Source organism: Hirundo rustica, chromosome 15 (genome assembly GCF_015227805.2).
Source record: "Hirundo rustica isolate bHirRus1 chromosome 15, bHirRus1.pri.v3, whole genome shotgun sequence".
In the NCBI taxonomy this organism is placed as follows: Eukaryota; Metazoa; Chordata; class Aves; order Passeriformes; family Hirundinidae; genus Hirundo; species Hirundo rustica.
In genome coordinates, this window is record NC_053464.1 from 9,705,935 (window position 1) to 9,725,451 (window position 19,517).

General features: G+C 44.5%; 2 protein-coding genes across 2 annotated transcripts in view; one reads left to right on the forward strand and one right to left on the reverse strand.

The window, feature by feature from the left end:
• The first annotated feature begins 788 nt into the window (after nt 1-788).
• Nucleotides 789-11,411, forward strand: BRI3 (brain protein I3). Its single transcript, XM_040079584.2, has 3 exons — nt 789-1,005; nt 2,243-2,357; nt 11,022-11,411. The coding sequence occupies exons 1-3, from the start codon at nt 837-839 to the stop codon at nt 11,152-11,154; spliced, it is 417 nt and encodes a 138-aa protein (XP_039935518.1). The 5' UTR covers nt 789-836; the 3' UTR covers nt 11,155-11,411.
• A 945-nt stretch (nt 11,412-12,356) lies between these two features.
• The window catches only part of BAIAP2L1 (BAR/IMD domain containing adaptor protein 2 like 1), a 35,370-nt gene continuing 28,209 nt past the window's right edge, over nt 12,357-19,517 (reverse strand). The window contains exons 9-14 of the mRNA XM_040079530.2: nt 19,191-19,341; nt 17,817-18,024; nt 17,450-17,527; nt 16,946-17,111; nt 13,676-13,716; nt 12,357-13,139 (exon numbers count right to left, since the gene is read on the reverse strand). Coding sequence (XP_039935464.1) covers nt 13,064-13,139; nt 13,676-13,716; nt 16,946-17,111; nt 17,450-17,527; nt 17,817-18,024; nt 19,191-19,341 — 720 coding nt within the window. The 3' untranslated portion in view covers nt 12,357-13,063. The remainder of the gene's footprint in view (nt 13,140-13,675; nt 13,717-16,945; nt 17,112-17,449; nt 17,528-17,816; nt 18,025-19,190; nt 19,342-19,517) is intronic.

The following is a 19,517-nucleotide window of genomic DNA, read 5'->3' on the forward strand; positions in this document are numbered from 1 at the left end:
ACATTCCAACCCTGCACCACCATCCCAGAGCTCTTGTTCCCTTAACACTCAAGGGCGGCTCTTTACAGTGGGGATGTAAGAGTTTGCAGAAGTCACTGCGAGTAACCAACCTCATCCTCACAGTCCCCATCCCGCCGGCTTCCAGCAGGGATCGCGTTTCACAGAACGGCTCAGTTTAGAAGGGGCCCCAGGGGCTCCTCTGGTCCCAGCTCCCTGCGCAAGCAGGGTCACCCCAGAGCACACGGCACAGGATCGTAGTGTGGGGAGAGCGCACGGGCACGAGCGATGCTGAGCGGGGGCTGAGCGAGCACCTTAAAAATCGCTCATGGGCTTAGGGACACACCGGCGGGGCGGCGCGGAGCCTCGGGGCGGTGCCGAGCACCCCGCTCTGCCGCTGCGGGCCGCTCTGCGCGCTGGGCGGGGGGGGGAACGCGGCACCGCCAGCAAGGACAGCGCGTTCACGGCCCCGCTGAGCGGGGCACAGGCGTGCGGGGCAGTCGCTGTGGGTGCCGGTGCGGGTCCCGGCGGGGCGCGGCCCCTTTAAGGCGGCGGGTTCCCGGCGCCGCCCGGCGGAGCCGCCGCGCTCCTCTCGGGGAGCGGCGTCACGTGGGGCGCGGCGGCCTCGTGACCGGCCGCGAGCGCAGCACCGGGGCCGCCGCTCCGCGCGCGCCGCTGGGGAGGGGCCGCTCCCCCCGCGGGCCCCTCGCGCCGCCGCCGCCCCCGAGCTCCGGCGCCCCCGGGCGGGGCGGGGCGGGCGGCGCGCGCCGGGACGGGCCGGGCCGGGCCGGGCGCCGCTTCCTGGTCGGCCCCGCGGGAGGAGGCAGCGCCGGCCCAGCATGGACAGCAAACCGCTGCTGCAGGAGCGGCCCCCCGCCTACAGCCCCGCCGCGCCGGGCGCGCCGGCCTACGACTACGGGCACGGCAACTACGGCGCCATCCCCGCCCCGCAGCCCGGCTTCCAGCCGCCCCCGCCGTACTCCTACCCGGGCGCCGCGGCCGCCCCAGGTGGGTCACGGGCGGCGGCGGCGCGGGGGGCCCGCGGGTGGGGGTTCCGCGGTGTGAGGAGCGGGTGCCCCAGCGCCCCGCTGCCTCTGGGCCGGGGCGGGGGGCGGCTGCGGAGAGCCCGCCCGCTCCCGGGACTGGGCGGGGGTGCCCCGGGGCCGCGGGCCCGGGAGCGGGGCTGGACTGGCCGGCAGGAGCGGGGAGCTCCGGGCCGCTCCCGTCTGCGGCTCCCCCGGCACAGGGGGCGCTGAGGGTGTCGCGGCTCCCCCGCTGGAAGGCTGCGCAGGGAGGCGGGTGCGCCGGGATCCAGGTGTTCCAGGGCGCCATCTCCCTTTCCCCTCCTCCCCTCGGGGCCCCTGAGGTGCTGGTGTTGTGCTCTCCCCAAAGTCCCGGCTGGGATTGCGAGCATTCCTCACACGCGCGGGTTTTCTGCCTCGGAACAATGGCAGAGCCACAGCTGTGCCTGGCACTAAAACACACCCCAAACTTGTTCTTTGCCTGCACTTCGCTGTACTCCGGTTAATATTTGGTTTTTTCTGATACACTTCAGTAGTCTCGGAGAGACTTAGGCAGGTGAGTAGATGCAACACTTTCGTTAACTGAATTAATGCTAACATCTGCCGAAGAAAGAATGAAAAGGAAAGAGCAGTGCTTCAAAAGTTATAAAAGTTACGCAGCACACACAGACCCCTGTCTTTGAGTTGAACCTTGAGGCTATAGATTGATTTTCCTGTTGATAACTTGAAGCTTCTTTTCCTGCAGTACAGGTTGGGTTTTTTTTCCTATGTTATCTCTTTCTACTTGCATCCTATCACTCCTACCTTGCTCTTGAGTTAGAAATTTAGCGTATGGAATTTAAGCTTGAAACTAGAGGAAGATTTATTCTGTTTCAAATCGTTTATCTGCTGGAGTGGGGCGTTCTTGATACATACCATCCAGAAGTGAAAGCTGTGGTCATTGTTTAAACAGTTTTTCCCTGGTACTCAGCATTGAAACCAAATCTCGAAGTTAATTATTAGCTCAGTGTCCTTTTGGGATGGTTAAATTGATACTTGGGTTTATGAAGTGCCTTTGCTATTAGATGTGCCCGGTGTTCCACTTCTGATTTTGGTAGAGCTTAAAGTGCGTAGTCAAGACTACATTCCTGTTTATTGTTTTCCACGTTCTGTTGTCATACTGGTAAATTATCATTGTTCTTGGTGCCTTTTGTGTGGTGATTGAGGGTTTTTTCTCGTTTTAGGGTATGCTGTTCCTCCACCGACATCACAGCCAAGCTATTCGAGCACGTACACCATCATCCAACAGCCTGCCACCACCACTTCTGTAGTAGTAGTTGGTGGCTGTCCTGCCTGCAGGTAAAACGGCTCTTGAGGAATTAAACTCAGTCTTGGGTTTGTTATTTAAGGTAGAGGTTTCCATATGGTTCCTTGGTTTTCAGCAGCTTTTCTTTGTGTGTGTATTACAATTAACTGAAAAGGCACTAAGATCTAGGAGTGGAGTGCTTTGGTTTGTGCCTTGTGAGATTGTCTTGGTGGGTTCGTGACAGCTGCTGTAAATAATACAAGACACTTCAAACATTAATCTGTTCTTTGTGATGGAGGAAGATCTGTAAGTGATACTTTTAATGTAATGGCACTTCAGCAACAGATGTAACAGGTCAGTTCTTGGGGGAAAGCATGACAGGAAGCATTTTCTGATGTGTTTATGCCTGGTGATGGTGAGTAGCGCGATTTTATTGTGAAACTCTGTAATCCTTGACCATAGTCACTTCTGGTTGTCTGGCAGTACTGAGGGAGAACTTCTGCTTTTGTGGTGTGTGCTCCCATTCCCAATCCAAGCTGCAAAACCAGTCAGGGTGCTGGTCAGTATTGGCTGAAAACATTTGAGGCTTAAAGCTCTAAAGGATCTCTAAAAGTCCTTTAACTGCAGAAGAACAGAGAAATTGATAGACCAGACCAAAAATGTCAAGTCTGCTGCAGTGGTGAAAACCAGAAAAAGTGGTCAGCTGTTACACGGAGTTGCAGCAGAGAACAACTTCCCCCTTGGAGATGACAGCCTTTAGAAAGGAAGGAGACACTCAGTTTCCTCACTAGTGCTCTAAGTCAGCTGTAGTCCCTTTCACTTCTCAGTTCTCCTCCTCCTGGGACATTAGGCCATGGCTGAGGGCAGAGGGATTGCTGCTGGTGCAGTTCAGGCACTGCTCTGCCCGGTCAGCTGTGACTCGAGTGCAGGCTCATTGCCCTCTGTTAAAGTGTACAGGAGTTACCCTTGGGGTGTCTTGCAGGGAAGCACTTGGTACTCTGCAGGTCTGAGCCCTTCCTTCCCTTTCAGAACGTGCAGGAACAGACCTGGCTGAGCAGCTGAAGTGACACCAGTGTGGTGTGTGATGGATGTGACAGGGGATGGCGTATGGCACAGGCTGGAGCCCAAGTGTTAAAGTTGCTGTTTGTCTGAGAGTCCATACCTGCTTTCAAAGGTGGATTCAAATAAGTATCCTGTGGTGTTATGTAAAAACGGGTGCCTGTTGAAATGCCACCAGTTAAGGCTGAAAAACCTGTACCAGCTCGAGCTATTGATCTCGGTGTGTGTTTTAAACAGTGGGGGAAGCAAGTGCTGAGCTGTTCAGAGGATGTGGTAGATCCTGCCACCTGAGTGATTATATCAGCGTGCTGATGCTGTAGCTCAGCCAGAAGTCAGGGCAGGTGTTGTGTGTGGCTTGGAGAGGGACAGGCAGTGTGCTTATACACACAGCTCTTCTGGCCCTGACCCCAGGACAGCTCAAAGCATTCACTGGGGACGTGCTCCTGGAAATAGCTTAAAGTGGAAGGGCTCTTGTTGCTGTTATTTCTTCTTTTTCTAGAAGTTGATAGAATGTGCTGAGTTGGAAGGGACCCATCAGGATCATCGAGTCCAACTCCTGGCCCTGTACAGGACTCTTCAAGGGTCCCACCATGTGCCTGAGAGCGTTGTCCAAACAATTTTTGAACTCAGACAGGCTTGAGGCTTCTGGGATGGTCTAGGCATTTGAAGAAAAACCCATCCTTTTGAAACAATCATTTGCACATATAATATATAACTTTAGCCAAATTTTTGAAAATGAGAGATCTCTTGTTGTTTTTAATTGATCTCACTTGAAGAGCTTTCTTAAGTCATCAGGTATGCCCAGCTGGAAGTACCCATTGTAGACTCTTTCCTAAAGCAAAATACTCTCCACAAAAACCTAGTTTACTCTTGGATCCTTAGTTTCTGTTTTAGGCTTTGAAAAAAATTAATTGTGAGGAGAACTGTGAAATATTCTGGATCAGGGAATCCCAAGGGTGAGTAACTGTATCTAGTAATGGTGTGTCAGCCTCCTTTGCCCTGTTACCATGTTAGTTCCTAATTGTCCTTAGAACAGAAGTCAAGTGTCAAGGTAGGAGGGAAAAATCTCAGATTGCTGTTTTTTTTGAGTAGTCCTGGAATTGATAGTGTGTATTACTTCAGGAGAAATGACAGGGAGGCTGGGTGAAGAGCCTCATATTGAAAATATTCATGGGAGCTGAAGGGCCAGGGTTCATATTCTGGAAGGTTACACTACTTGCTACTTTTAGAGAAGAAAACTCAGTCCTCTTTGACTTCACAAGACTTTTAAACAGTTCTAGTTTACTTCCATGCCCTGGAAACCTATTTTATGATGAATGCAATGTGCAGCTACACTCTGAATACTGCCCTGAACAGAAAAGTTGTTGAAGGGGCATTGAAAAATATTAAAAGCTATTAATGGTACATTAAAAACTCTGTTATTAAACTACCAGGTCAGTTGTCCTGTTACTTTCCTGATTTGGTGGTGCTTGATTGTTAGAGAAATCTATCTGCTTTAGATCACCGGGAAAAGCCTCATGTGTGGCTGTGGAATAATTTAACTGATGGAGGATTTCTGCCATCGGAAATACAAAGCAGTCTGTTGCACTATGGCATGTATTCATGCTGCTGGTTGAAATCAAAACCGTTTCCAACTTAAAATACGTGGTGTTGAGGAGAAATACACAGTATTGGACTGTTATTTGAATTGGTGTCTAATTTTATTGCAGTCATGAGTGATCTTGGGGTTAATAAGCTGGCTCGAGTACAGTCAATCTTTAGCCTTTTTTTTAGGGTATTTAGTCATGAAAAGTACAAAGTATCTCTGGAAGCAACCTCTCTGAAGTTGGTAATGTGCCTGTGGTGACTGGTAATTGCATTCCTGCCCTTCTCCCTCTGAAGCACTGCTGCCATCTGAGGGATGACTCTGCTGTCTCACAGCCTGTGCCTCTTACTTAGAGCTGTTCCTTACATCGAGCTCATTCATCCCTGTTGCTTTGTAGTTACAGACTTCAGTTTTAATGTGTGTTCATCCTTCCTTGCACTCTCAGAATGTCCTGTTGTCTCGATGTGTGTTCTTCTCCCAGCCCTGATGTACAGCGAATTAAACTGACTTACACAATCTTGTCAGCTTTATGACTTCTAGTTGACATTTAAGGTTTTGGCCAAGTCCTGCTTTTAAACTCTTTTATGTTCCGGAGTACACATTGAGTCATTACAGGCACCGACTTTAGATATCCTGCTGTGGAATTATCTTTTTAGCTTGGAGAATGCAGCCTGGCTGCTTTACTTGTGGTCACTTTCATTTTCTTTTTCTCTGTCTTTTGTTGTTGGCGATAACTAACTGCTCAGGAATGTTTGCTTTCCTGTTATTTAAGAGAAGAAAGTTCCTTTTAAAAACTGTAAAAACGGTCTCTTGATCTGATGATTGCAAAAGCCAGTTCCTTCAAAATCTGGGAGAGAGCCTGTGATGGGCCCTGTTGGGTTTTTATTTTCCTGTTCAACCCTCTTCAGCTGCTTGGGAGAAAGAGCAAGGGAAAGGACCTCCCGCTGCTGTAGCTTTCGCTTCTGGCAGCTACAGTGCATCTGCTGGACCAGCTTTGTAGTGGGTCTCAAATGATGCCAACACTGAAGCTTCTTCTTGAACTGGAAGATGAGACAAGTTTAATTAAACTGTTTTTATTCTGAGATGTCTTACAGCATTCTCCCTGCCACAGGGGTGGTTTTGGTTTGTTGTGGTGGGTGTTGTTTTTTTTTGGCTTTTTTTTTTTAATTTATTGGGTTTTTTTTTTTTTTGACTTGACAAAGTTGTAGCTTCTCAGGTTTCAGTTGAAATTTTGTTTTTGTCAATTACACGTGTGTCTCCTGAGGGAATAGACTCTAGAAAAATTGCACTTAGGTGATCAAGTCCTTCCAAATTCCAGTCTTCTGCTCTTCCATGATTTCCGTCACAAATGCTGTGTGGGCTTTGATAAACAGCTGCTCAGGATACAGGCTTTCTATAGTTATTCACAACTATATTTAAACTTCATGTAAATATTCTTAATATAATTTAAATACATTCACTGGTTAAATATGCAAGGAATTTAAAAAAAGGCAACAGCAAAGCACCTGTTTAGAGAGCACGTCTGACAGTGTGAGCAAACCTGAGGATTTTTGGTTTCCAGCAGCAAGCTGGAGACCCTTTTGAACTCAGTGAGTGAAGCAGACTTTGCAATACCTTTTTGAGAGTGCTGTGAAGAGGACAGGGAAGAAGAAAGCCTTGATCCAGCAGACTTGGGCAGATGCCATGAGAGCCATTTGGAATTCCTGACTGGGAGAGCTGGGACTTTTCCCAGCTCAGCAGCAGCTGCTGAGCAGGAAGCTGCTCACTGAGCCCCACAGAGAGGAGGGATGAGCCTGTAGCAGGGTCCCAAATGAGAACAGCACAGCTCTGGCTGCTTCTGAGGGGTTTTGTTCCACTGGTCTGACCTGATTTGAGGACAATAATCAAAACACATTAATCTCATAAAGTCTCATTTCTTAGAAAAATAAGGCACAGCAGGAGTGGATTCCCTAGTGGGACTGTAGAAAAATGATAATCGGGTCTCTAATGCCTAGTCTGTCACCGGCCCTGAATTACAGCAATTTTTTTCCTTAGAGTCACCATTTGTCTTGAAGAATGCTTGTCAGTATTGTGGTAATTAGGATTTCATTGTAGCAATGAGTGGTTCTGGGAGGCAGGAGGGAGCTGCCCTTGTTTGTTGGTCACACAGCGGTACTGACGGGGCTGTGTGTGCACAAGGGAGGAAAAACCCCAGCAGGGCTCCGTGTGGTTCACCCTGCTGGGTGTGCACCCCACAGAGAGCTCTGGCTGCTGTGCTCGGCCTCCTTGCCAGGCTGGGCTGTTGCTGGGGAGCCTTGAGGCTCATCTCCTGCTTAGAACTGGAATTAAAGCAGCAGTGCTCCTGCAGCAGGGAGGGCTGGCGGTTTGGGGGCGTTTCAGGAAAGACAAACAGCTGGATAAGGCTGTTCCCATTGCCAGGATTCCTCTGCTTCTGCAGCCAGGCCTCTGTAGAGGAAATGAATTCTAAAGCATAAGGAAATTCAGATAAATCTGTAAATACTGTCGTGCCTCTTCCTTGGAAGTGATTTTTAAGGATAATTGCATTTACATATATGTACACCTTGTACTGAGATGGGCAGGCCAGTGGCTGCAGGGGGATTTGGGCTTCTTGTGGATACGGATCAACAGCCATTCAAGCTGAGGCTGGAGGAGCTGATACCCCTCTTCATAGAAATTAAAACTGTAAACATCCTGTGCTGACTCGGTAGTTCCATATGTAATTGTCAATTCCTTTTGCAGCTGCAGGTGAGATTTAAACATTCTGAACACAGCTGCTGTTGCATTAGCCAGGAGATGATGAAGAATCTCTGGCTGGCTTTTGTTTAGAATTCAAAATTAAAGATTTAGCATGTAGCTGCCATAGTCCATGCTTATCCCTGGTCTGATGTTTCCATTCAAATCTAAACTTTGAAATTCAACCAACCTCTGTGGCAGAAGATGGATATGATTTGAAAATTCCAGGTGGCTGGTCAGTGATCTGTGTGGAGGATAGCAGTTCTCTCAAGTGCAGTTTCTTTTCATGTCTTGCAGAGCTTGTACAATCTGCCTGTCTCTGATTACCTGGGGTGACCCTTTGAATGCATTTGTAAGGTCTAAAAAACGCTGATAAGCCCACCTTTAAATACTGTGATGTAGTGATAAGTCTAAAAATGCACGTGTTAAATTGGACCAATGCTGTGTTCACAGATCTCATTATTGGCCGTCTCACCCTAAGCATTTGACTTAAGATCTTAATTTTTTTACTTTGAGAAAGGGGGTTATCTTAAAAACAATTTGGTTTTAAGTACTCGTCAGTGGGCATAATTGACCTTACTTATGGAGTTGGCAGCTGCAGTAGCTTAAATGCAAGATGCTGCTTGCAGTATAAATAAACCTTTCCACTTTATTTTTAGAGTGGGAGTGGTGCAGTTATAATCAGCTTTTATGTGGTTTATGCTGTGGAAGAAATTTTATGTTTGGTCACGTTAGTGAATCCACAGTTTGCATGTGGAGTCTCTAATTACTCCACATTTCAGGTAAGATATACAAGCAAAAAATATTCAGAGTCTCCCTTTTAAAAAGTTTGTTTTTTTTTTTTCTTTTTAAATTTAGTAACTGGCTAAGCAGTGGTTGGGTAAGTGTTCATCTAAAATTAGGTGCTGACATAAATCAGCAGAAGTGTTTGTGTGGCTAATGCTGTAATCACACTGTTAGACGTGACAGGAGCTCAGAAGCAACAGGTACAGTGGGGAGGTCACGCAGGCACAGCTCGGGTGAGTGTCCCTGGAGCTGCCTTGCTCTGCTGCTGGCCTGGGCTGTCCCTGTTCTTCCCCAGTGCTGGCCCAGCAGTGCTCCCTGTGCCTCTCTGGGCCTTTTCCCTGCATCTGGTGTTGAATATGGATGGCAATTTCTTTTTAGTTTTAGTTTAACTTGGCATTTTGCACTACTACAAACACTTCTGAGTAACTCTGCTTAGGGGGAAAGGAGTTGAAAAGAAATTCTGTTTGAAGTGTCCAGGACATGTGCTGACCAATGGACTGGGCCCTGCAAGCTGATTACCAGGGGTGATTGGAGTGGGCTGGGCTGTGCTCATCGCTGGGGGCTGACCAGCAGTACCCCGCTGAGCCCTCTGTGTTTGATTAGTGTGGTTGTTCTTCAGGGTCGCATCAACAGGCTGCTTATACTCATAACTAGGCACACTGGCTTACTTGTCATAAATGTAGGTTTCAGGGCAGGAACTGAACCTGGAATTATGAAGAGACGGGAAGATTTCAGAACAGTAATGGAGCAGGAGTTGGATGCCTGCAGGAGGGAACTGCTCAGTGTGTGTGAAAGGAAAAGAAGGCAGTAGTGTAACAGCAGAGCAGGGCAGGAAATACAACAGCTGTAATGTGCTGTGTACTGTACTTGGTGTGCATTTTCCAAATAATGTTATTTGTGATGTCATTTGAAATGCCTGGAAAAGGGGCTTTGCCTCTCTTGGGTGGATCTGCAGTGTGAAAACTGAATCTTGAATGACTCAGAAAACTTGGGAATGTGCCTGAGCCTCTCCATACATCCATTGTGTTACTGTGGGCACGGGAAAAGGAGAGGCCTCACCTCCTGAGCTTGTGCTGCTGGTTTCTGTTTGGTCTTAGGGTGTTCAGCATTTCATCCATTTCCCAAGTTCAAATTGCCAAATTCAGGTGCTTAATCCAGACCTGACAGTTCTGGCTGAACCCTGCAGTGTCCTTTTTGCTCCTGTATCTGTAACTGGTCTTGTCCTGAATTTCTTTGCATTCCAGCTTTAGTAGCAGAGTGTTCCCAGGAGATGGCACTTCCCAAGCTCCAGCTCTCAGGGCAGGCACTTTGTTTTGCCACAAGAATGCAAGATTACTTGAATATCTTTGTGCCCAGAGAGATTAGAACAGTGAGAGATGAGCTCTGCAGAAGTGTTCTGTTCCAAGACACACTCCTCAGGATTTCAGATCCGACCCTTTTTCCCAGAGCCGAACCATGTTTTGTAGAGTGAGTCTCAGTAGTGCAGGTGGCACTGTTCTCTCCCCATGACCCTCAAGCACTTCAGAAGTCTCCTGTTCTCTCCCCATGGCTGCTGTTATGCTGAGTTTGTGGGAGCAGCCACAACATCCAGCACAGGCTGCATCAGTCTGAGCTGCGGGACGCGTGTGCTGAGACTTGAATCTATGTGGTGATACAAACTTTGTGCATTTTTTAGTTGCCTTAAAAGAGTCTTATCTGAGGACATGAAATGATAAAGCTACTGCTGGGATCAATGGTAACCTGACAGCTCCTTTATTTTATACCAGATACAGAGTTAATTTCTATTTCTGCAAACAGAAATAAAGTGCATTAAAGTGAGGGAAAGCTTAAGGGGAACATGAACTTGTGTAAGCAGCAGAATATCAAGAACACTTGGAAAAGCCTTTGGCCTGTGATGATGGGTGAGGGGAAGGGGAATGGTTCCCAAGTTTAATCAAGTTGCAATGTTTCAGGCAGTTGCTGTAAGGAAATGGTCTCTTGAGCCTGCGCCTTCCTTCGCTCTATTTACACATCCAAGAGCTTGTCCCTGACTGCTCAGAGGACAGCAGCTTGTTGGCCTTGGCACCCTGCTCACAGCCTGCACTTCAGGGTCACACAGCTCTGCTTGTGTACCAGGAGGATACATCTTGTTCGAGTGTTTTGCTGAACTCCAGATCTTGACTATTTAATGTAACTGCACAAATTTCTAAAGTCTGAATGCTCTGGTTTATTGTCTGTCTTCATTTTGGGGCATGCTCAGATACAGCACTTCAGAAAGGAGTCAGGGACTGAAATGGAGCTAAATTGCTGCTGTCATAGGACTGTGCTGAAACAAAATTTCCAGGTGGTGGATTTGAGAGTCAGCTGGAGCCAGGTGACATCAATAATTAGTTCCTCTACAGTTGTAAAAGGAAATTAGTTTTGAGAAGTAGAAACCAGAAACAAACCCCAAACTTTGTACTTTATCTTGCTGTATAAAATGGTGTGGTTTCTCGTGACTGCCAAAGCACTGAGTGGTGACGTGGGGACAAACCTGGTGAGTGTCCTTGACCGAGTCTGTTTTCCCTTTTTGCAGGGTTGGCGTGTTGGAGGACACCTTCACCTGTCTTGGTGTTTTGTGTGCCATTGTATTCTTTCCAATTGGGATTCTGTTCTGCCTTGCACTGAGGCAGAGAAGATGCCCTAACTGTGGGGCAGCTTTTGGCTGAGGGGCTGAACGTGGACGTGCTTACGGAAGCTACAACTGGTTAGCTTACTCTTTCTAATGTAAATGTCATGTACAATCACTTTATTTGCTTCAGACCTGTTTTGTAAAGTGTGAAGGAATTTAGTCTCTTGCATGTAATTTAAACTTAATCTTTTATGAGCATGTGCATTGCAAAACATGAAAACCTGACTTGTTTTCCATGTTTAGTGGCACCTGTTGAAAACTAAATAAAACTGCTTTTCCTTTTGCAATCCTCAACTTGTGGCTGGATTATTAAGTATGTTACGGGCATGTCTTGATACCATATAGTCTGAAAGCAGAGTAGTAATCCTAGCTACAACGAAGGGTATTTGCCAGAATCCTTACGATGATTATAAATGATGTTTAAGACTGTACATGTTTAGGGCATCAGGTATTTTAGGGAAGTGTTGTAAGAGCTGTGTGTGCTACCTCTATGGCAACAGCTCCTCTCCCCCACTGCAGGCACAAATAATAACACACAATCAGAGCCCTGTTTTAATTAGTGAGGGTTTTGATTCATGCAGGGGCTGGTGTTGGTTCACAGACAGCAGAACCTTCTGCCTGCAGCAGGAAGAGGCTGGGGCACTGCCAACCATGTGCTCCCCTGAGTAAAGGCTTTTGCATCTTCGATTGTTTCATTCTGATACTGAATTATTGAAAGCTCAGACAGGCTCGGTAGAGTTGCCTCTACTGTGCTTCAGAAGCTGGGCTCAGGTGTAAGTTATCCCTCTGAAACGCCAGTGTTTCAGGTGGGGAGGGTGAATGTTTATGCAGGGCTCTCTGGCAAACTCTCCTCGGCCTTGAACTTGAAAGGCAGGGTGAGAGCAGCCAGCACATGCTCATATACTATTTTTTGATATTAAGTAACTGAAAGGCATTTCACATGACTTGAATTCACTGTTTATAGTAGTAGAAGTAGGCACCACTAAACGAATGAGCCAGGGGATGCTGCAGGAAAACCTGAATGCGTAAAACAATGATTTAGAGTAAGGATTAATCACAGGCACAGCTCTGCTGTGGCTGAAGGTAAAAGCTCAGTTTCACTTAACTGAGCTACTGAACTGTGCTAGCACTCAGGCCTTTGCTCAGCTCCTTAACCAAAAATTTTCAACTTTAAGCTGTTTTCCTCTTGTGTAGGCTACAGTAATGGAGGAACTTCAAAGGCAGCTTTTTATATTGGCATTTGAGAAAAAAATCATGGCACTGCTTTATTATGAGCTTTTATCAGACTAAAGTTTGACAACAGTTTTTAAAGACAAAATTATCACTGAAGAATGTGTTGACAGTATAACATAGACTGAAAATGAGTTTCTGTTGACACCTGAATTTTGTGTGTGAACATTAAGCAAGGCATTACAAGTTGTCTATTCTTAAGGGGATAAATATTTATTTATAACCTAAGGTATCTTTCTTACACAAAATAACATATAATAATTTATACAGTCAATTCTCTATTCTGGAATAAGGCAGTTGTTACATTGTTCTGTTTGGAAAAAACAAATCACTGTTATCTTCTTTAGTAGGTGGCATATGCAGGCTTATTATTCTAGAACTTACCATTGCAGCTTCCAAGTAATGAATGCCAGAGATTCTGTGATCTATTACTTACTCTGATTCACTAGAGTAGCCAAACTATCTCCAGTATTTTCACAATTCTTACTACAAAAAAAGGCATACTGTAAAGTCAAGCCCAAGTGCTCAAACACTAGCCCAAAGCAATTACCTCATTAGAAACTATAGCTTTAAAAAACATCAGAGCTCCATTCCAGTATCTCTCTATTGTACAGTAATTACATTTAAATAATTTTTTAGGACAAGTTGAGATAGTAATTGTCATTGCTGAAAGTGGCTGTTGATAAGGAGGAAGCACACGTGGCTGATGCGCGGATTCATCGGATAATCGGGGCTGATCTGTCATTTGTTACTGTGGGTCTGAGTTTCACCGTTGCAAAGGGGTTTTCTCCGCTGAAAAGAAATGCATGAAGTTACTTGAAGGCTTTCTGCAATCCAAGCCCAAATTTATTCATTCAGGTCCTTCACCCAAGCTGTCATCAAATGGTAAGTTATGGTTCTGAGACTCAGGGATTCTGTGCAACTCTTAGTTTAACTTCAGTTTTTAAAACGAGGTTATGTGTGAAGAATCACTTTTCAGTGAGCCAGAAATTTGGGAAGTTAATGCCCAGTTACATCTGGACTTTTTAAAATAGCTCTCAGTTTTCAAAGATTTTTGCTCTCAACCCTCAAAATCAGTTAAAGAAAGGTTTTAGGTCCCGCTCCCTGTCAAGCTGCTGGAGAAACATGTTTTTCTGAGAAGGGCCTGTGTATTGTACTGCACTTGGTGCCACTCTTGAGGAAAGTGCAACTAATTTTAGCCATATTGTTCTAGCAGTGCCTGGGAAAGGTCACTGAGAAATTAATGATAAACATCCTTATTTCCCCTTATAATCAATAAAATAGGGCCAATATAAAAACACAACAAAATCAGTGTAAAAGTATTTTACCTCAGAAAAGGTGGTTTTATAATGCCATTCATGTCAGGTTTCTGTAAAAAAAAAAAAAAGATATTTACATGAATTTGTAGAAATATGCTAGAGGTGATCTCACTGTCCTGCTAAGGGAAAGAGATCCTGTAATTAATCTGTATGGCCAGTTTGCTTTTAATACTTCAAATTTCAGTGCTGAACCAAAGCCTGTCAAGCTTTCCATCACAGGCACGCTGTGTTTCAGGACCTCATTCAGCAGGTTCTTAACTCATGCTTGGCTTGTGATTCCAATGAAATTGTTCAAGTACATCAGTTGTAAATAGAATTAGGCCTAATTAACCATTAAAATTAAGAAAAATGAACAAGTGCCTAAGTTTAATCTTACTGAACACCAACCCTCCTCCAAGCTATGGCAGCTACTAGGTATTTTTTATAGTTGATACTGTTGTGCATATTAGTGTCTTGTGTAGCACAGCATGAACAGTTGAACTGGCAAGAACCCTTCCTCCTCTTTCCTTCTTGAAATCCTGAGCTATTTTTTCTCTGTATTCTGAAGCAAAAATAAGATGCCTTGAATCATTTCCTGCTTCTGCATAGGAGGCCCAGTGAACAGACTGTTTTACACATCTGTAAATCCTGTGTGAATGTACAAGCCAGCCCAGTATAATGTTGGGCTTATTTCCAAAGCCTGTGGAGCTGTGGGGGCTGGGGACTTGCACGGAAGCAGGAAAGACAAGGAAGTTCTGCAAGAATGAAAATAAATAGTGACTTTGGAACAAAACACTTGGTTGAAAGTGCAGCAGCTCTCTACAGTTGTCCTAAGATGGGGTCACAGGAGCTGCTCTGAGTTAAGGAGGTGCCTCAACAAAAGTGGTCATTGTTCTATACTCCAGAATTTCTAATTTATTTTAGTCTTGCTTTCCCTGTGGAAATTTAGATTATCAAAAAAGATGTATTTGTTTTTCACTCCTAGGAGCTATCAGTTTCCATTCTGGCCTCCAAAGAGATTGTACTGCTCTAGTTAGAGCTCTGCCAACTGACTGATCTGCCATTCTTCTTGTGTTTCTTGTTCAACAGGAATGTTAGCCCACAAGCCTTAAATTTATTCCCACCCCCCCTGACCTAATGCCACAAACCAAAACAACCCTTGGGGTGACACTTCCTGAGAATGGAGTGACCAGAGCAGAACAGTGCTGGGATCCTGAGACCATTTCACACATTCCATAATTCCTTTAAGCTCTTTATCAGTCACCTGGTCCCAGGCACACAGCTCTCCCTGCTGGATTGGCACCTCCCATGGGCTTTGTTCATAATCACACCTGAAGGTCTCAACAGCAGGACACAGGCTAAGGGAGGCACTGTACAAATTCTGACATTACACCATTGCTAGGGCTCATGGTTTTCTTTGAAAACCACAACTATGTCAAACTACAGATGCTGGTCTTCAGAATCATTTTAGAAGTTCCCAGATATTTGTTTTGAAAGTAACTGAACACTGAGATTTAGGTCATGTTTCTTGATAATCATTTCATGCTGCAAAAAAGCTTCATTCCTCACAGAAAACACTGTCCCAGAAACATCACTGCACAAACTACACACTTCCTACACCACAAGGTTCATTACTGAGAAATAAACCCACTTCCTTGAGTGTGGATTCAGATATATATGCTAATATTAAACTGTTCTGGCTCCCAAAAAAAGTGCAAATCTTTTCTGTAGGAATATTTAGATGGAAAAAAAATAGGTTATCCCAAAATAATGACTCATAGTGAAATGGAGTAAGATCTCTATCTGAGAGGAGCTTCACAAATCTCCAGCAACAATTTTTATACTTTCTTTCACACTTTTTATATTTGTAAAGTAATACAACTTGTACTTTTAAAATCTACACACAAGTCTGTGATTTGTTTACCCAAGTTTTTGCATTGAAAACACTCTATTCACTCAAGAAACAAAATTAATCTAATTCCTTTCCTCCCATTTGCTAAAATTCTGTATTTCCCCATACTTCTGAAATGCAGATAATAGCTTAAAATGCATCTGTTACTATCAAATTATGTGATTTATGGCATACTTGTCTTTCCCATGTTTTCTGCTTTTTTTTTTTTTTTTCTGGAGTTCTAGAGTGATGTATTTGAAGTTAGTTATATTTTGGTGGTTATTAAGTGAATGCATCTGTCCTTATTTTAAGTACAGTTCATTTTCTTTGCTAGCCAGTACAGCAAAAAACCCTTCTAATGCCCAACACCTGTAGGTAAGAAAGATAGACTCTAAGTCTATCCAAAGAGTAGACTTAGAAGGACCTGGAGAGGAGGTTTCATTAAAGACAGCCATTGTTTCCTGATGCTTTTCTATTTCACAGAATAGCTTTATAACTTCTACTGTAGGATTCACCAGATTACTTAGAAAGCAGAAACTTCTGTCAGCAGGTCAACCCAAAATTTGTTTAGATGCTATATTGAGAGACAAAGTATTTTAGTCATACCAATAAATAATACAAATTTTAGCTACTGGCAGCCAATTGCATTATTCTTTGATTCCTGAAGTTTCCCATGGCACTGACTAATGGAACTTTGCATCTTACTTTGGTACAGTGTCTCATATTTTAGCAGTGCTAACCTTATTTAATTAGGATTTTTTGCCTTCAGAATGTGATCTCTCCTTCAAGAAGCTTTTTGGAGGAAGTCTCAAAAGTATCACCCTTACATACACATCAGCAAAATACTTAAACAAGCAGGAAGAAAAAAGCTAGTATTTGCCTAATTTGATTAATCTTCATTTTGAATCTGAATGCTGCCTAAATAGTGGAAGCAATAGCATTGTAATACATCATCTGTTCATAAAAAATGTATTTTCACTTAGCTGGAGCTTTGCTGAATAAAGCCAGAGTTAGTTCAGCTCTCCCTCAGCAACAGCTGCAAACCCAACACTCGTCTTCCTGGGGCTCTTGAACACAGAGTTTGTGCTGCTGTAAATCCCCTGTGCCCCACAGCTCTAACATCACTGCAGGTAATGGATTTGGACTGCTTTCTGTGAGAATTTCTTTTCATGTTTAACAGATTCCATTGCTGAGAAGTTTTGCTGTGCAGAGTAAGTCTGCTACTGTCAGTTACATCCCCGAACAATTCTCCCTTCCTGCTAGGATGGATGGACTGAATTGCCAAAGCCCCTGCTATTCCTGGAGACAGCTGGGTGAAGGGCTGAAGTCAAGCACAGGTAGGAGATCCCAGGGTCATTCAGGGGCCCGTGCAAGGGTGGAATATTTGACTCCCTGCCCCAGGCACTCACCGGGCCCGCCTGCTCCGCTCTGTCGGTCGGAGTTTTCACCGCAGCACCTCTGGCGGGCTCCATCCGTCTGTCTGTCTGTGCAGCCCCCAGGTAGTCTGGTGGTGGGAGCACAACTTCCCCTTTCTCCACAAGGTTCACAGAGCTAACACTTCGGATTGGTGCAGGGCTGCAAGACAGAACCAACAAATCCCATTCTCAGATGCCAGAATCCATCTCTCACTTCTCTTTAGGAAAGCACAGAAGTGCGTGAGCTGGAGGTTAATAATGGGTGCAATGTCCTGGGGCCCATGGGCTCTGAGTTAAGGCTGTTAAAGCTCCTCCTTGGGGCTGTGTGTAACCATTAAAACACATTATTAACATAATTAAGGCATTGTACTACAGACTATTAGAGAGTATTCACTGTACACATTAATGAACCTCAAAGAACATGAGCACAGAAATAGTATTTTAAATAAATGTTCATGAAGATCTGGGCATTTCTGCAAGTGCCACCCAAAATGTTACCTTGGCACTGGGGCAAAGGCTTTTTCTTCTGCTGATTCATCCAGTGGTCTGGTGTATGATGATGGAAACCATCCTTTTCTGTAAAGGGAAAGGTTTTTTATATTATATAAAATTGGAAAGATCTTTCAAAATACAACACTTGACTCAGCAAACAGCTTTAACTTTTGAAGAAACCAATTTCTGATGATGCCAAATTAGTGTGTAGAACTAAGTATGTCCAGACATTTTCCTTAAAGGGAGACCCCAAGTCCCTAGTGAGTGACAGCCAGTAAAAAAGGTGGAAAACCATTTACTGATGTCTGCTAACATAATCTGGTGAGACACTTTTAGTTCATGTTCAAGGTGGGTAATATATTGATTATCTTACAGTCTGGTTGTGTCGTGCTCCCCATAAAGCCAGCCATCCTTTTCCTCAGCCACCAGCAGGGTGATGATATCCCCCTGGGCAAAGCTGAGCAATGTCTTGTTGCTTCCAGCAGTATGTGGGAAGATTGTCTTCACTTTTTGCCTCTTAATTATATTTAATCCCGTGGCAACAGAAGTTGAACGTGATAAACTGGCATCATCTGAATTCTCTGTTAAAAAAAGAAAAAAAAAATTAGACACGCAGAAATAAATGCAATTAGTAATCTGGGAGGAAAAATATAAAGGAAAACTCAAGTGCAAATGGAGTTCTGAGACTTTGTACTTAGACACCTCTCACTGGCAATGTTTCTTATCACCATGAAGTTCTCAACTGCACGTGCCTTTATATGCACACACCCAGCATAATAAAATGGAACCATCAGGCAGAAAAAGTTCTGTAAGTTTTAACTTGCTATTTCTTTCCTCTTTTGGCATGAAAAGTACTAAACAATCACACCTGTAAAAGGCCTTTGAAAATTTTCCCTTCTGAAGAAAAGGAACTGTGTATAAAATCCAACTTCCACTTTCAAGTGTGCCTCAGCACTCAGCTTCAGCATGGAGGGGAATTGCAGATACTTGGCACTTTCTGGACACCAGATGTTTATCAGAAAAAAAATAAAGGAGGGCTTAAAACTGTATGTTATTTGACTAGTACAATATATTGTACTAGTAATATATGTACATATCTACAAATGTACATCAAACATATGTACAAATAACATACAAGTAACTAGTATTTTTAAGGAAGAAGTGCTGGAATTTCTATTACACATTGAAGAGCTCTGCATTTCTTATGCTGTGGTCTGGACCTAGTTCTTTCCTGTATCACAAAAAGTATAAAAATCAATATATTAGATACTTGGGAAGCAAATCTTACTGATTTTAATTTTCAGGAAAAGAACTACAAGACTGTGCATTTTGTCCCATGTGCATTTCTCCTTTACTACTACATGCCCTTGAAGTAAACCAGAGTGAGACTGTCAGTGTTCATTTGTGTGCACTGAAACACTCAGATGTATCCTGTTCCAAATTATGGAATGCCTTCTGCTGATAACACTGCAAACTGTGAGAGCAGTTAAGTTGGGTTATCAGTGACACACAGAGAGTAAAATAGAAACCACCTATCCTACCTGCATTTTACTGCAAGCAATTCTCTTATGAGAACACATCTCTCTCCTGTTAGGTAAATTCTGTAAATCCTTTGTAAAGACCATTTCCTACTCCTCTATCCATCCTGCAATTCACATCCTGGTAGTAGCAGAGAAGCCCTGAGGTAATTTTGGACGCTGCAGGGTGTCATTCACACGTACCCAGTTTGCAGGGAAGGGACACTCACCTGCTGAGTGATTCAGTTTTTCAGAAGGTGCTTTGGGAGCTGTTGCAGGATTGTTGAACATATCCACGAGTGGACTCGTGTACGCCCTGCCTGTGGGAGCCGGGGGCACTTTGGATGCATTTTCTTGGTGAGGATAAAAATCATTTCCAATCTGGAGGCACAAAAACAACAGTATCACAATACTGAGGGAACAGCAGTAACTTTTTTGCAAGATTAAATTCTAGAGAGCAATATTCCTAAAGGATACACATTTAAACATGACATAAAGCCCAAATGTTCCTATGGAATTGCTGATTGAAGGTTTGTAAGAGGCTCGATAAACACTTG

What these genes read in the sequence shown, in the direction of transcription:
- BRI3 (XM_040079584.2), top strand. Translation starts at nt 837, where the DNA reads ATGGACAGCAAACCGCTGCTGCAGGAGCGGCCCCCCGCCTACAGCCCC. An exon ending in GGGCGCCGCGGCCGCCCCAG is followed by an intron (nt 1,006 to 2,242) that starts GTGGGTCACGGG and finishes TTCTCGTTTTAG; the next exon opens with GGTATGCTGTTCCTCCACCG. An exon ending in GGTGGCTGTCCTGCCTGCAG is followed by an intron (nt 2,358 to 11,021) that starts GTAAAACGGCTC and finishes CCCTTTTTGCAG; the next exon opens with GGTTGGCGTGTTGGAGGACA.